Genomic DNA, 13221 nt, shown 5'->3' with positions numbered 1-13221 from the left:
TGTTTTTGTCCACCTCCCTCTAGGCAGTCCAGCCTCTTCCTGGCTCTGCCTCTGGCTGATTGGGGGCAGGTACCTAGAATCCCCCTTAGGAAAAATCAGTCACTGCCTCTCAGGAAGTATTCCCTTCAAAGTCACCCTTCTGATCCTAGTCCTTCCTCAGTACCCCCACCAGTGCGGTTCTTTAGCTGACGCCAGAGAGGTGTCATGACATAAAGGGCCTATGAATCAGCTTTGGGCAAGATGCTTAGCTCTCTGTAAGTGAAGTTTCTTCACTTAAAACATGGCAGTGTTAAAAAGAAGCACTTTCAAAGGGGAACATTGTTTGAGACGCTTTTGGTAACCCTGGCATAGAGGAGGGGTCCTTAAAACACTAGCTGTGATTGTCTTTGCACATCCGGGTCCCTGGGAATTTCCATCTCCTGAGAAGTCCAGACAGAATCATCCTTGCAAGGAGTTAGCTTTCATCTTGTGGCCTCCACCAGGGGTTCTGGTTTGCCCCACTCTGAGTGGACCTGTCATCACTCACATTACAAGCCTTTCCCATGTTCGAAGACAGACTGGGATTCTTCTCCTCTGTAGAGTTGGGAAGCATTCACGTTCTTTAAAGTGAGGCATCCAGGAACCAACTCACACTTTGGAACGGTAGTTGAGAGCAGGTTTTGGTCTGGATGGCCTAACACTCGTTTCTATCCATACACTGTTAGGGTGCACCTTTCTGTGAGGTCTGTCTCCTGGATGGTACCAAGCACAGAGCCTGACATTCATCGTCATCGTATCCTACAGTTTCACCACTTGAAGCGCCAGGTCCACGGGTAGATGGTTTTCCGTGGGAAAGGGATCGTGCACCATACTGAGGTCCTTGTCCGACAAAGTTCAGAGGAGCAGGGTCTGAGGCGGGTGGGGCGCTGCAGAGCAGCCTCCAGGTCGAAAGGTTTTAATGCAGCTCTTAACACTTCACCGTGTGCCTTGGCCGAGGGTCTCAACCTACACCTTGTCATCCGTAACAGAAGGCAACTGTTATCCAGAGCGCTTGTGAACGGCAAGTGACGTGATGAACGCAAAGCACCTAGCACCCCACCAAGCAGAGGGGCTCACCAAACACCTTTATCCTGTTATTTCTCTGATCACCACTGACAGATGGATCTGAACTGAGGCTGATTCAGAAAGCAGTTCTAGGGGCTTCCTGTGTCCAGGATGGAGGTGATGGGTCTCTCCTTTGGCTAGAAGTTAGAATGGGTTAATTCTTTTAACTTGGGAAACTGTCCTGCTGTTTCATCTCTGCCTCCAAAGCCTCTCAATCGTGGCTTCGGTATTTGGCCTCCAGCAACTTCCTTTGCCATTCTCTGGATTCTCCTGTGCTCTTGACCACAGTGAAGACCACACTGCCTTTCCTGGTCTCCCAGAGACTGGAGCTCCCTGTTTATGTCAGTTGTACCAAACATCAGCCACGAATGGCATGTAAATCACCTCTGCTTCTGGAAACTCCCCTGGAGGCAGCTGGCTATCTCCCAGTCAGCTTCTTCAGCCTGCTCACCCTCCTCATTTGTGGTATCAAGGATTACATAGATACAAGACATTGGTAGTGACTGCCCCACACCTCCTCACAGTTCTTGAGCACTACCTGTTTTTCTTGTGAACTATCTTATCTGCTTAAGAAACTCCACCTCTCATTTCTAGATTCTCTTCTTCCCACACCCGCAGACTCACAGAATCACAGAATGCTTCTCTAAGTCTCCGTGCACTCCTAGCTTCTTGAGGGTAGGGCTTATTATTTTCTAATTGTGGGAAGTGGGGACAAAATGCTGAAAGGCTAAGAGGCCACTTCACCTGCCTTCCAACATCGTCTGATCTCCGAGTTCTTTCTAGGCGGGCTCCCACTTCACCTGCCTTCCAACATCGTCTGATCTCCAAGTTCTTTCTACGCGGGCTCTCATGATGCCGAGGGCCCTTGTCCCCAGGGCAGTGCACAGAGCTGAGCCTTCTGGTGTGTTATGTAATTCCTACAAACCACCCACCTCCTCTAGGCTGTGTCTTCCCCTGCATAAAAAGGAGGAATAAGAATGCCAGCTCTTTCCGTCCTAAGAATTGGGAGAGTGAAGATCACAGGCATGAGAGCCCAGTGAGTTCCCAGAGAGAACGGGACTTGTAGATTGAAGCATCAGACAGAACAGTGGTTCTCTTCATAGTTTAATGTTATATTTGCAGCATAAATAAGGCACAATATATGTCAGGGCAAGGTTGGGAGAGGGAGAAGGCATGGCCGGGGTAACTGCTATGTGGCGAGGGGAGAGGAGGAGGGACGGGAAGGGAGAATAGAGCGAAGCCTCTGCCTCAGCCCCGTCCCAGAGACTGTGAGAACCTGCTCACAGGGATCATGCTGAAGTGGGTGGGGGGAGAAAGGAAGACAGTTTTGTAACAAAACAGCCTGTAGCACTTCATCCTCCTGCCTGTCAAAGTCCACCACTGGGGCCCGGGGAAACCCAGACCCAGAGTCAAGTTCCTTAATGACATGGAGAGGTGCTGCTACATGTCAAAGATATACAGATGAACAGAGACAGGACCACAGATACACACCGCTTTCTTTTCAGGTACTATGTCAGGAGACTAGCTTCCACTGCTGGGGCTGGAGGCTCATCTCCCGGCCTGAAAGGTGTGTTGGGGGGTGGGGTGGGTGGGAGAACAGGACAGCTGGTCCTTCCTGTAACAAAGAACATGACGTAATCCGTCTGCAAGGGAGTATGGGCCAACTCCTGTCCGGATCCACGCAGGACAGGTTTTAGGGGTAAGTAGAGGAAGACAAATCTAGATTTTGAGATGAGTGATGTTGTTATTGTTTTAATAGCAGTGGAGGGAGGGACTGGACAAAATGGAAAAATGTTAGTGCTAAGGCAGAGGATGGGACACCCTACAGGGACTTCCCAGCTTGCCCCTAAGGCAATGGTTCTCAAACTTCAGTGTGTCTGAGAACGGCTCTGAGTGCTTGTCAGAACCCATCCCCAGAATTTCTGATTCAGTATGTCTGGAATGGGGCCCGAGCGTGCATGTCTAACAAGTTCTCAGATGACGGTCCTGCTGGTCCCAGACCACACTGAGAACCACTGCCCGAAGGGAAAGTCAGTGAAACTAGTGCTCATAGCCACTTCCTACAGCTAAAACGTCACTCACCAGAAGTTAATGCTGATGAGACAGCTCTAGGCTACCAGCCCCTATTAAAAAGAGAAACTCTAGCAGCTGTGATACAAACCTGCATCTGCCAAGGACATAAGCTGCCTTAAGCTGCCCTACACTCTCCAGCCCCTTCTCATTCTGGGGAAGAACTTTACCCCAAACAGAAACGAATGAGCTGGTCTGGAGGGAGGGAATGCTGGCCAGCAACCATCGCTGCTCATTCCTGCCGGGTCACCGCCCTGGAGTGTGGCATTTAGGCCTGTGTGCGCCTGCAAGTGTGCATGCAGAAGCAGAGAAATCAGTTCTCTACGATGACGGGAATGATTAGGGTTGTGAGAGGCTTAAGTAGGGTTGTGGGGCAGGATCCTTTAATTTGCCTTAGGATCCTCACTTGTCCTGCTCTTTCCTCCACCCCTGTCAAACAAAAGTCTAAAGAAAGCAGAAAGAGCGTATCAACAAAGGCATATGTGATATACAGCTAGAAGGACTGGATTCTAAACAGACTGGTTATGACATTAACAAAAAAAAAAAGAGTACATTTCCTTCCTGTGTATACAATGTATAATATTACTGAAAAATAATGACTTGGGGATGAGAAGGAAGTTAGGAAAGAAATGGGATCTTTGTGGGAAAGAGCTGTCTCAGGGCTAGCACCTTTCAAGGAGCCTCTCAGTGTGAACAAACAGGGGAGGAACACTTTGGTGTCTGCTTGGTGGTTCAGGCTGTAGTTGGGGCGTTGTTATGGTTAAGCACCCTGTCTACCGGGATGAGTGGTGCTGGAGGGCAGTAAATCAGGAAAGGAATCGGAACAACAGAACAGGCGCAGGGAAGGCAGCAAAACGTGGTTCAGTCAGGCCATCTCCTCCTTACTGCCACCAAGAGTGTAGAGTCTAGGGCTTAGGGCCAAGGAGAGGGCCAGAGGCCAAAGGAAGCCAGATTTGGGACGTACAACCAACAGGGAAAGATGAAGCAAAGGAGCTCCTACTCCTTCTAGTCCTTCCTAATAGAGTGGGAGGCTTTCTCAGACTTTTCAACTCTAAACAAGCTTTAAGACAACGTGGCATAACGTCTGTGAACCAGAAGACCTGGTTCTGGCCCCTTCCTCTATGGCCTTGCATCTCTAGCAGCTGTGTCCTTGGAGTGAGTGGGAGGACTGACTCCTGTGTTCACTTAGAAAAGTCCCAAGGCATCAGTATTGCCCTTTCAGAAAATGTCTTCCCTTAAAAGAGAAAGTGTTAGTCGCTCAGTTGTGTCCAATCGTTTACAATCCCACGGACTGCAACCTGCCAGGCTCCTCTGTCCATGGAAGTTTCCAGGCAAGAATACTGGAATGGGTGGTCATTCCCTTCTCCAGGGGATCTTCTTGGCCCAGGGATGGAACTTGGGTCTCCTGCATTGCAGGCAGAGTCTTTACCATCTGAGCCACCAGGGAAGCCCATTCCCAGCCCTTAGGCCCATAGAAAGGCCATGGTCCTTAAGAAGGAATAAGTGACACGCTTCATGATGTTTGTTCTGGTTCAGATGGGTCTGGAAGGCAAGGAGCGGGGTGAGTGTCCACACAGCTGGCCGCAGTAACAAGGTAAGTGTCATTCTCCTTGACTACAGGAGAGGCTTCAGCGCAAGAAATTGTTCTGCCTTCTCAGTGAGACCGAGGACCAACAAGAGAGCTGTATGGGTGGGGGAGGTCCTGTTGTGTCCCTTCCCCATCTCGCTGCTGCTCTACTAAGGTTCTGCCAATGCCTCTCAGGTCCCCAGGACTAACTTCCCACTGACGAAAATAAAATAAGGACTTACTTAGGCATGGGGACTAAGAAATTAAGACCCTCTCCGTAAATTAGACATCCTACCCAGGGAAGACCAGCAGGGACTCCAACTTCCCTCAAGGTCAAGTGGTGAGGCAGCACACAGGTGCAGTGCCAACCTGATTCTTAACTTGAAGGACACTTGACTAAAGGGGGAAGAATAGCAGCCAGGGGTCTTATGAAGGCTCCTTAGGAGCCATAAACACAGTCAAGCTTTAGGGCAAGGCTACTAGCGGGCAATCAAGATAACAAAATATGAAACACAGCTAAGGCGGGAGAAAATCCCAGAGAGCAACCATCTACAGGAAACGTCCTGAGCATAAGTATGGCTGGGAAGTTTTAAAGGCAAGCAGAGTCCCCGGAGGTGGTAACCTGCATCCTGACCATCTGTCGTGCCGTTTGCTAGTCTGAGTCACCTCAGGGGCTGTTCCTGTTGGGTCCTGGGTGGGGGAGGATGAGAACCATGTTTTTCTCTCCCTTCTCTTCACCAGGTGTGGCTTCTTCAGCACCAGCTCTGAACACAGGAGGGGAAATTAAAAACAAATGCAGTAAACATGTCATCTGGCTGGCTCACCAGTTTATCAGTCTGAGGAGACAGGGATCTTGTAGTTTAGACCATTTCCTCATTCCTCTCTGACAGCCAATTTTGGAAGATAAGAAAGGAAGCTGGCAGTTACTCTGTATGCATGTATAAGATGGAGGTAGGAAAGAGAGAGAGAGACAGAGAGAAAGGGACATTACTGGCATGGGCAGATGGTAGAAAGTGGCTCTGGGACAACTGGAAGGGATTCATACTGAAGGGCTATTAAAGCTGACCTATCTATCCACAGGCCTCTGGCTTTGGACTGCTTCCTATGGCCTTGGTAGAAATTGCATAGCTCAGAGCCAAAGGAAGACGAGAAGTCTTAATGGGGAAGGGGCAAGAGGGATAAAAATGTCCCCCCTGCAACCCAACTTTTCAAAGTAAGAATGGCTGAGAGCAATAGTCACTAATTTCCCAGCAGGTTGGACCTTTCAACAAACAGGGCTCTTTGGTGGACATCAGTATTCCACCTCCCCTTCCTGCGCCTCCTTCCAACCTACCTCATACTCGAGAAAACCCACTCCGTACCTTGGCTAGGATGCCTTGGAGTCCTGGGGCTTAGACTTCAGAGAAGCATCACATCCAGGGGGCAGAGAGCAGAAAAGAGCGTAAGAAACACTACAGAACCAGGAGGCCTCGAGGCCAGGCTTGGCGTCGCGAAAGAGACAGAAGGTAGATCAGTGAGGCTTGTTCGTGCATGTAAGACCCTTGCTCATAAAAGAGGACGGGCATGTGAGGCTGGGAGATGGGGGTGAGGGGAGTGAGGGAGCACAGAAGTCTCCCACAGGACAGCCTCCAGAGGGCTGCATCAGAACTAATTACAGAAGAGAGACAGTGGCAGGGATGCAGGCAGGGGGACGAAGACAGAGAGAGACACAGGAGTGTAAAGATGACCAAAAGGAGTATGTATGCTTTGGCTGATATACTGTTGTAAAACATAATCAATCCAGTAACCTGATGGAACAAGCTTTAAAACTACATTGTTCCTGCCTGTCCTGGAGGATAGAGCAGGGAGGGGAAGGGAATCAGCCAGTCAGATCCTGGGCGTTTTCTCTTTTCACTACTGAGCCGTATCTAATAAGGCCACAAGATGAATTTGCTAAGGCTTAGTGGGAGGTGGAAAAGACCCCACCACTAGACTGGGAAAACTCAAGAGAGAAAATGAGGTACCCAAAGAGCTCTGAAATAAATGAGAAAGTACTAGAACTTTTAAGATTTCATTTCTTTTTGTTTTTGGTGGCTGGTAGGGAGAAGGGCTAAAGTTTATGGAAGAGCTGGGAAATACTGCTATTTCATACATCAGAGGTAACCTTACATTCTCCGTAAGTCAATGTTTTAACTAGAATTTATGAAGGGGAAAATGGGACCAATAAGCAGCTACTGGGAGACGAAGTCCTGAGTCCACGGGGTGGCTAGGGACGGGTCAGCAGTGATATGCTGTCAACTCTAGCCTCCCTCTACCGAGCAGGAAGTGGCATGCTGCTAAGCATCAAGAAGGTATCATCCACGGCTGGGTGGGAAGAGAGGCAACTGAGAAACTGAATCCCAGAAGTGCAAGCGTTAGTGTTAAGAAACAGGTACACGTGCACGGGCAGGGTGATTGTTCAGACCATCCATGAAGGCCTTTGGCTGTGGGTACATCAGAAACTTCCCTCTTGGGGAATGATCTATGTGGCTCTGGGGCTGGGAGGCTCCTAGTACAGGTGTCAACGTAGATGACTGTGTGAGAAAAGCCCCACATTTGACCATTACTCACAACACGCAGTTCCCTCCCCCATATCACCGTGTCCAAGGCAGACGGGAGAGGATAAGATGACATCTCTCTTGGCTCTCGGGCGGGCGAGCTCTGGCTGGGGACCCCTCCACCAGGGGAGGCATCATCTGCCCGCAGACTGAGACTGTGGGGTCATGATCACATGCGACTGTATGGGCATGCCCAGTTCTGTCCTTTGGCTGGCCATCTGAGTGAGGACTGAGGTGGCCACAGCTTCGGCTGCAGAGCGAACGCTGAGGCCATTGCTCGGGGCTGTTGCTGAGCTGTGTTGAATCACAGGGGCTGGTGAACCCGTTGGCTCTGAGCTTTCCTTGGGGCTTTCTGTCAGGAAGCAGGGCCAAAAACAGAGCAAGTGGTTAGGAAACAGAATGTGGAAGTAGGCAGAACTGCCTTTCCCCATAATTCTAACGGACCCCAAAGAAAACGAAGCCCTTATTTTTAGTGGAAGAAACCTCCTAGAATCTTGGCTTCTAAGGCACAAATGGGCTAAGAAACCACTAGTTGTGAGAAGGGAAGTAAGCTAGGCCAAAATTAACCTATTCATCCCAATAAACCAAATCCCCAACATGTTAATTACACTACCTGGCTTCTCGGTCTCTGCATAGTTCATTAACCCGATGGAACACTCTTCCTCTTATTCATGTCTTTAAAGGTGATTTGAAATAAATCTCTCTTTTTAAGCTATCCTCTCATTAATGCTCACAGCACTGCAATTATTCTATTATTTTTAATATTCATTCCTTTAGCATAAAGTTGCACTACAGATAAACCTAATAAATACTAAGCTACACTCAAATCATGTTATGAATGACCAGTCCTTGGCCAAGGTTGTTAACAACCAAGTACATGAGGTCTGTCAGACCCTCCTGACTGTCAACTAGCTAGGCATTAATGATTTAACACATTTACTCTGAGTTATACCACGCCACGTAAAGTGACAATAACATTTTACTACTAAACACAAGTGTCTGAGGTGCATACAAAGGTATCCACATGCTGCTCAACAGTCAGGGAGTTTCATTAAGCACTGGATAGCCTCTCTGGCTCTTTAAACACAGATGTGTAGAGTAAGGGAAAATTCCAACAGTTGGCTGTATTTTTGATCTCCTGATAAATCCCTGGGTCTTCTTTCACAAATTAAATATTACCTCCTCTGTGAAACCTTCTTTCTGTTATGCTCAGGAAATTTAACTATTTCATCGTTTGTGCTTTCAGAGCATACTTCATTTATTCAGCAAAGATTTACCAAGTATTGGCTGTGTGCCAGGCACTGGGGTATACAAAGAATAAACAGGCTTCCAGTCCTCAGGAAGTTCCCAGTCTAGGGGACCTATGAGTCTCTCAAAGACAGGACAGTGTCTCGCTGGTCTTGTGTAAGGCACTCACTGCAATGTCCACACCACCCAGTAGGAACTAAATATATCTTTGCTGTAACAAGTGAATTCAAAGACTAACTTCCTGTCAGAGTTCTTGTAGGGATTGAATAGAAACCCTACTGTATACAGACTTCATACTGATAAACACTCAGTCCTTGTCTTCCTATGCCCCAACCAGTAACGCTGAAGAAGCTGAAGTTGAACAGTTTTATGAAGACCTACAAGACCTTTTAGAACTAACACCCAAAAAAGATGTCCTTTTCATTATAGGGGACTGGAATGCAAAAGTAGGAAGTCAAGAAACACCTGGAGTAACAGGCAAATTTGGCCTTGGAATACGGAATGAAGCAGGGCAAAGACTAATAGAGTTTTGCCAAGAAAATGCACTGGTCATAGCAAACACCCTCTTCCAACAACACAAGAGAAGACTCTACACATGGACATCACCAGATGGTCAACAGTGAAATCAGACTGATTATATTCTATGCAGCCAAAGATGGAGAAGCTCTATACAGTCAGCAAAAACAAGACCAGGAGCTGACTGTGGCTCAGATCATGAACTCCTTATTACCAAATTCAGACTCAAATTGAAGAAAATAGGGAAAACTGCTAGACCATTCAGGTATGACCTAAATCAAATCCCTTATGATTATACAGTGGAAGTGAGAAATAGATTTAAGGGCCTAGATCTGATGAACTATGGATGGAGGTTCGTGACATTGTACAGGAGACAGGGCTCAAGACCATCCCTATGGAAAAGAAATGCAAAAAAGCAAAACGGCTGTCTGGGGAGGCCTTACAAATAGCTGTGAAAAGAAGAGAGGTGAAAAGCAAAGGAAAAAAGGAAAGATAGAAGCATCTGAATGCAGAGTTCCAAAGAATAGCAAGAAGGGATAAGAAAGCCTTCTTCAGCGATCAATGCAAAGAAAGAGAGGAAAACAAGAGAATGGGAAAGACTAGAGATCTCTTCAAGAAAATTAGAGATACCAAGGGAACATTTCATGCAAAGATGGGCTCGATAAAGGACAGAAATGGTCTGGACCTAACAGAAGCAGAAGATATTAAGAGGTGGCAAGAATACATGGAAGAACTGTACAAAAAAGATCTTCACGACCCAGATAATCATGATGATGTGATCACTAATCTAGAGCCAGACATCTTGGAAAGTGAAGTCAAGTGGGCCTTAGAAAGCATCACTACGAACAAAGCTAGTGGAGGTGATGGAATTCCAGTGGAGCTATTTCAAATCCTGAAAGATGATGCTGTGAAAGTGCTGCACTCAATATGCCAGCAAATTTGGAAAACTCAGCAGTGGCCACAGGACGGGAAAAGGTCAGGTTTCATTCCAATTCCAAAGAAAGGCAGTGCCAAAGAATGCTCAAACTACCGCACAATTGCACTCATCTCACACGCTAGTAAAGTAATGCTCAAAATTCTCCAAGCCAGGCTTCAGCAATATGTGAACCGTGAACTCCCTGATGTTCAAGCTGGTTTTAGAAAAGGCAGAGGAACCAGAGATCAAATTGCCAACATCCGCTGGATCATCGAAAAAGCAAGAGAGTTCCAGAAAAACATCTATTTCTGCTTTATTGACTATGCCAAAGCCTTTGACTGTGTGGATCACAATAAACTGTGGACAACTTTGAAAGAGATGGGAATCCCAGACCACCTATCCTGCCTCCTGAGAAATCTGTATGCAGGTCAGGAAGCAACAGTTAGAACTGGACATGGAACAACAGACTGGTTTCAAATAGGAAAAGGAGTACATCAAGGCTGTATATTGTCACCCTGCTTATCATGAGAAACTCTGGATTGGAAGAAACACAAGCTGGAATCAAGACTGCTGGGAGAAATATCAATAACCTCAGATATGCAGATGACACCACCCTTATGGCAGAAAGTGAAGAGGAGCTAAAAAGCCTCTTGATGAAAGTGAAAGAGGAGAGCGAAAAAGTTGGCTTAAAGGTCAACATTCAGAAAACGAAGATCATGGCATCCGGTCCCATCACTTCATGGGAAATAGATGGGGAAACAGTGGAAACAGTGTCAGACTTTATTTTTTTGGGCTCCAAAATCACTGCAGATGGTGACTGCAGCCATGAAATTAAAAGACACTTACTCCTTGGAAGAATAGTTATGACCAACCTAGATAGTATATTCAAAAGCACAGACATTACTTTGCCGACTAAGGTCCGTCTAGTCAAGGCTATGGTTTTTCCAGTGGTCATGTATGGATGTGAGAGTTGGACTGTGAAGAAGGCTGAGCACCGAAGAATTGATGCTTTTGAACTGTGGTGTTGGAGAAGATTCTTGAGAGTCCTTTGGATTGCAAGGAGATCCAACCAGTCCATTCTGAAGGAGATCAACCCTGGGATTTCTTTGGAAGGAATGATGCTAAAGCTGAAATTCCAGTACTTTGGCCACCTCATGAGAAGAGTTGACTCACTGGAAAAGACTGATGCTGGGAGGGATGGGGGACAGGAGGAGAAGGGGACGACCGAGGATGAGATGGCTGGATGGCATCACGGACTCGATGGACGTGAGTCTGAGTGAACTCCGGGAGATGGTGATGAACAGGGAGGCCTGGCGTGCTGCGATTCATGGGGTCACAAAGAGTCGGACACGACTGAGCGACTGAACTGAACTGAACTGTCTTCCTTCGCCCATCAAAAGGATTTGAAATAGCTAATCACTAAACTTCCTGAAATACTTTCTTATCTTGGCTTACAGAACACCACACCCAGCTAACTCAGCTGGTTTTCCTCCTACCTGTTTGGCTGCTCATTCTCAGTGTCTTTTATGGGTCCCTTCTCATCTCCCTGACCCCTAAATGTTGGAGTACCCTGGGCTCAGTCTTGGAACTTCTCTTTTCTACCTATGCACTCTGTCTTGACAATAGCATCTCATCCAGTTACACGGCTTTAAAAACTAACCATCTTCTGCTGACTGCCTTCAGCTTTTCCTTGGAATTGCAGACCCATGCAAATGCCTGCTTGACAGCACCACCTGCAAGCCTAAGAGGCTTCCAAATCTGAGCTCCTAATACACCATCCAGTGCACTTGTTCCTACACTTGCCCCATTTCAATCAATGCAACTCTGTTTCTGTAGGTGCTCAGGCCAAACAATGTGGTGCAATTTTTTTTTTTGATGCAATTTTTGATTCTTCTTTTTCCTCACATATACTGTCCCATCTAGCCACCATCAAACCTTGTTACTCTAACTTCAAAATATATCCTGAATTAAATCCCTTCTCACCACTTTCACTACCACCAACTGGTACAAGGCTCCATCCTTTTGCTCATGACTGTGATAAGCCTCTTAAGCAGACTGCCTGCTTCTGCCCATTCATTCCTCATTCTCTAACAGACTGGCCCTGTTCAAACTAAGTCAGACCAGTCATATTGCTATTGTGCTGAAAACCCTCTAGTGGGTCCCCAAAATAGAGCGAAACCTGAAGCCCCCTCTATGATCGATGAGGCCCTCCAGAAAAAGGCTCCGTGACCCCTCCTGCCTTATCTCCAAATACTCTCCAGTCCCCTCTCTCCAATCCGGCCACACTGGCCTCCCTGATGATTCCAGAATGTGTGGATCATGCTCCCACTTGGGGTCTTTGCATTTGCTGCTGCCCTTGCTTGCAGTACTTTTCTCCCGTATTAATGTGTGGCTAGCTCTCTCAATTCCAAGTTAAAAACACCTCGTCTAAAATTTCAACCCTGCTGCATCATATTCATCTTTCCTGTTTTATTTTTTTCTTCTAAGCACTTACTCTTATCTGACATAATATATTGTACCTATTTATCTCGTTTATTGTCTGTCTCACCCACTAAAATATAAGCCCCTTACAGGCAGGGACTTTAATCTATTTGGTTCCATTACGCCCTCAGCATGTAAAACAGCACCTAGAACAGGTTCAATCAATATCTGCTGGATGAATGAATGTACTCTGAGGTACACATTAAAATTAAAATTGTTGTTCATTTGCTAAGTCGTGTCTGACTTTGTGACTCCATGAACTGCAGCACACCAGGCTTCCCTGTCCTTCACTATCTCTCAGAGTTTGCTCAAACTCGTGTTCATTGAGTTGGTGATGCCACCCAACCATCTCATCCTCTGTCGCTCCCTTCTCCTCTTACCCTCAATCTTTTCCAGCATCAGGGTCTTTTCCAGTGAGTTTTTATTTAAATTAAATTTAAATAGAGATGTTTAAAATTGGTGATGTGGTCACGCTCTTTCTATGGGAACTTATCTTTGAAATGATAAAGAGAGTTAGTGGAAAAATAATTCAATATATCAAAATTTGATAGCCAACATTTCTATGAATTTAATTTGTAAAGGGAAATGATTAGTTTTTACTGTCCATAAGCAAATTATTCACAGTAATTTTAATTTCCGGATTGTGCTTATCCCAAGCATGACTGTGACCAGCTCTTCCTAGCCCTTTATTATGCGTTCACAGATTACAAAAAGAAACCAACATTATCCTGTCATTAGAAACATACCGCCAAATCTCAATGCTT

General features: G+C 46.6%; 1 protein-coding gene across 1 annotated transcript in view; it reads right to left on the bottom strand.

The window, feature by feature from the left end:
* Positions 1-2176: 2176 nt before the first annotated feature.
* LOC128047338 (cyclic AMP-dependent transcription factor ATF-7) overlaps positions 2177-13221 on the bottom strand; it is a 96610-nt gene continuing 85565 nt past the window's right edge. Inside the window, exon 12 of the mRNA XM_052639482.1 lies at positions 2177-7648. Coding sequence (XP_052495442.1) covers positions 7431-7648 — 218 coding nt within the window. The 3' untranslated portion in view covers positions 2177-7430. The remainder of the gene's footprint in view (positions 7649-13221) is intronic.

The sequence above is a fragment of the Budorcas taxicolor genome, chromosome 5 (assembly GCF_023091745.1).
Source record: "Budorcas taxicolor isolate Tak-1 chromosome 5, Takin1.1, whole genome shotgun sequence".
NCBI classification, from domain to species: domain Eukaryota; kingdom Metazoa; phylum Chordata; class Mammalia; order Artiodactyla; family Bovidae; genus Budorcas; species Budorcas taxicolor.
This window is presented reverse-complemented; position numbering and strand designations above follow the sequence as displayed.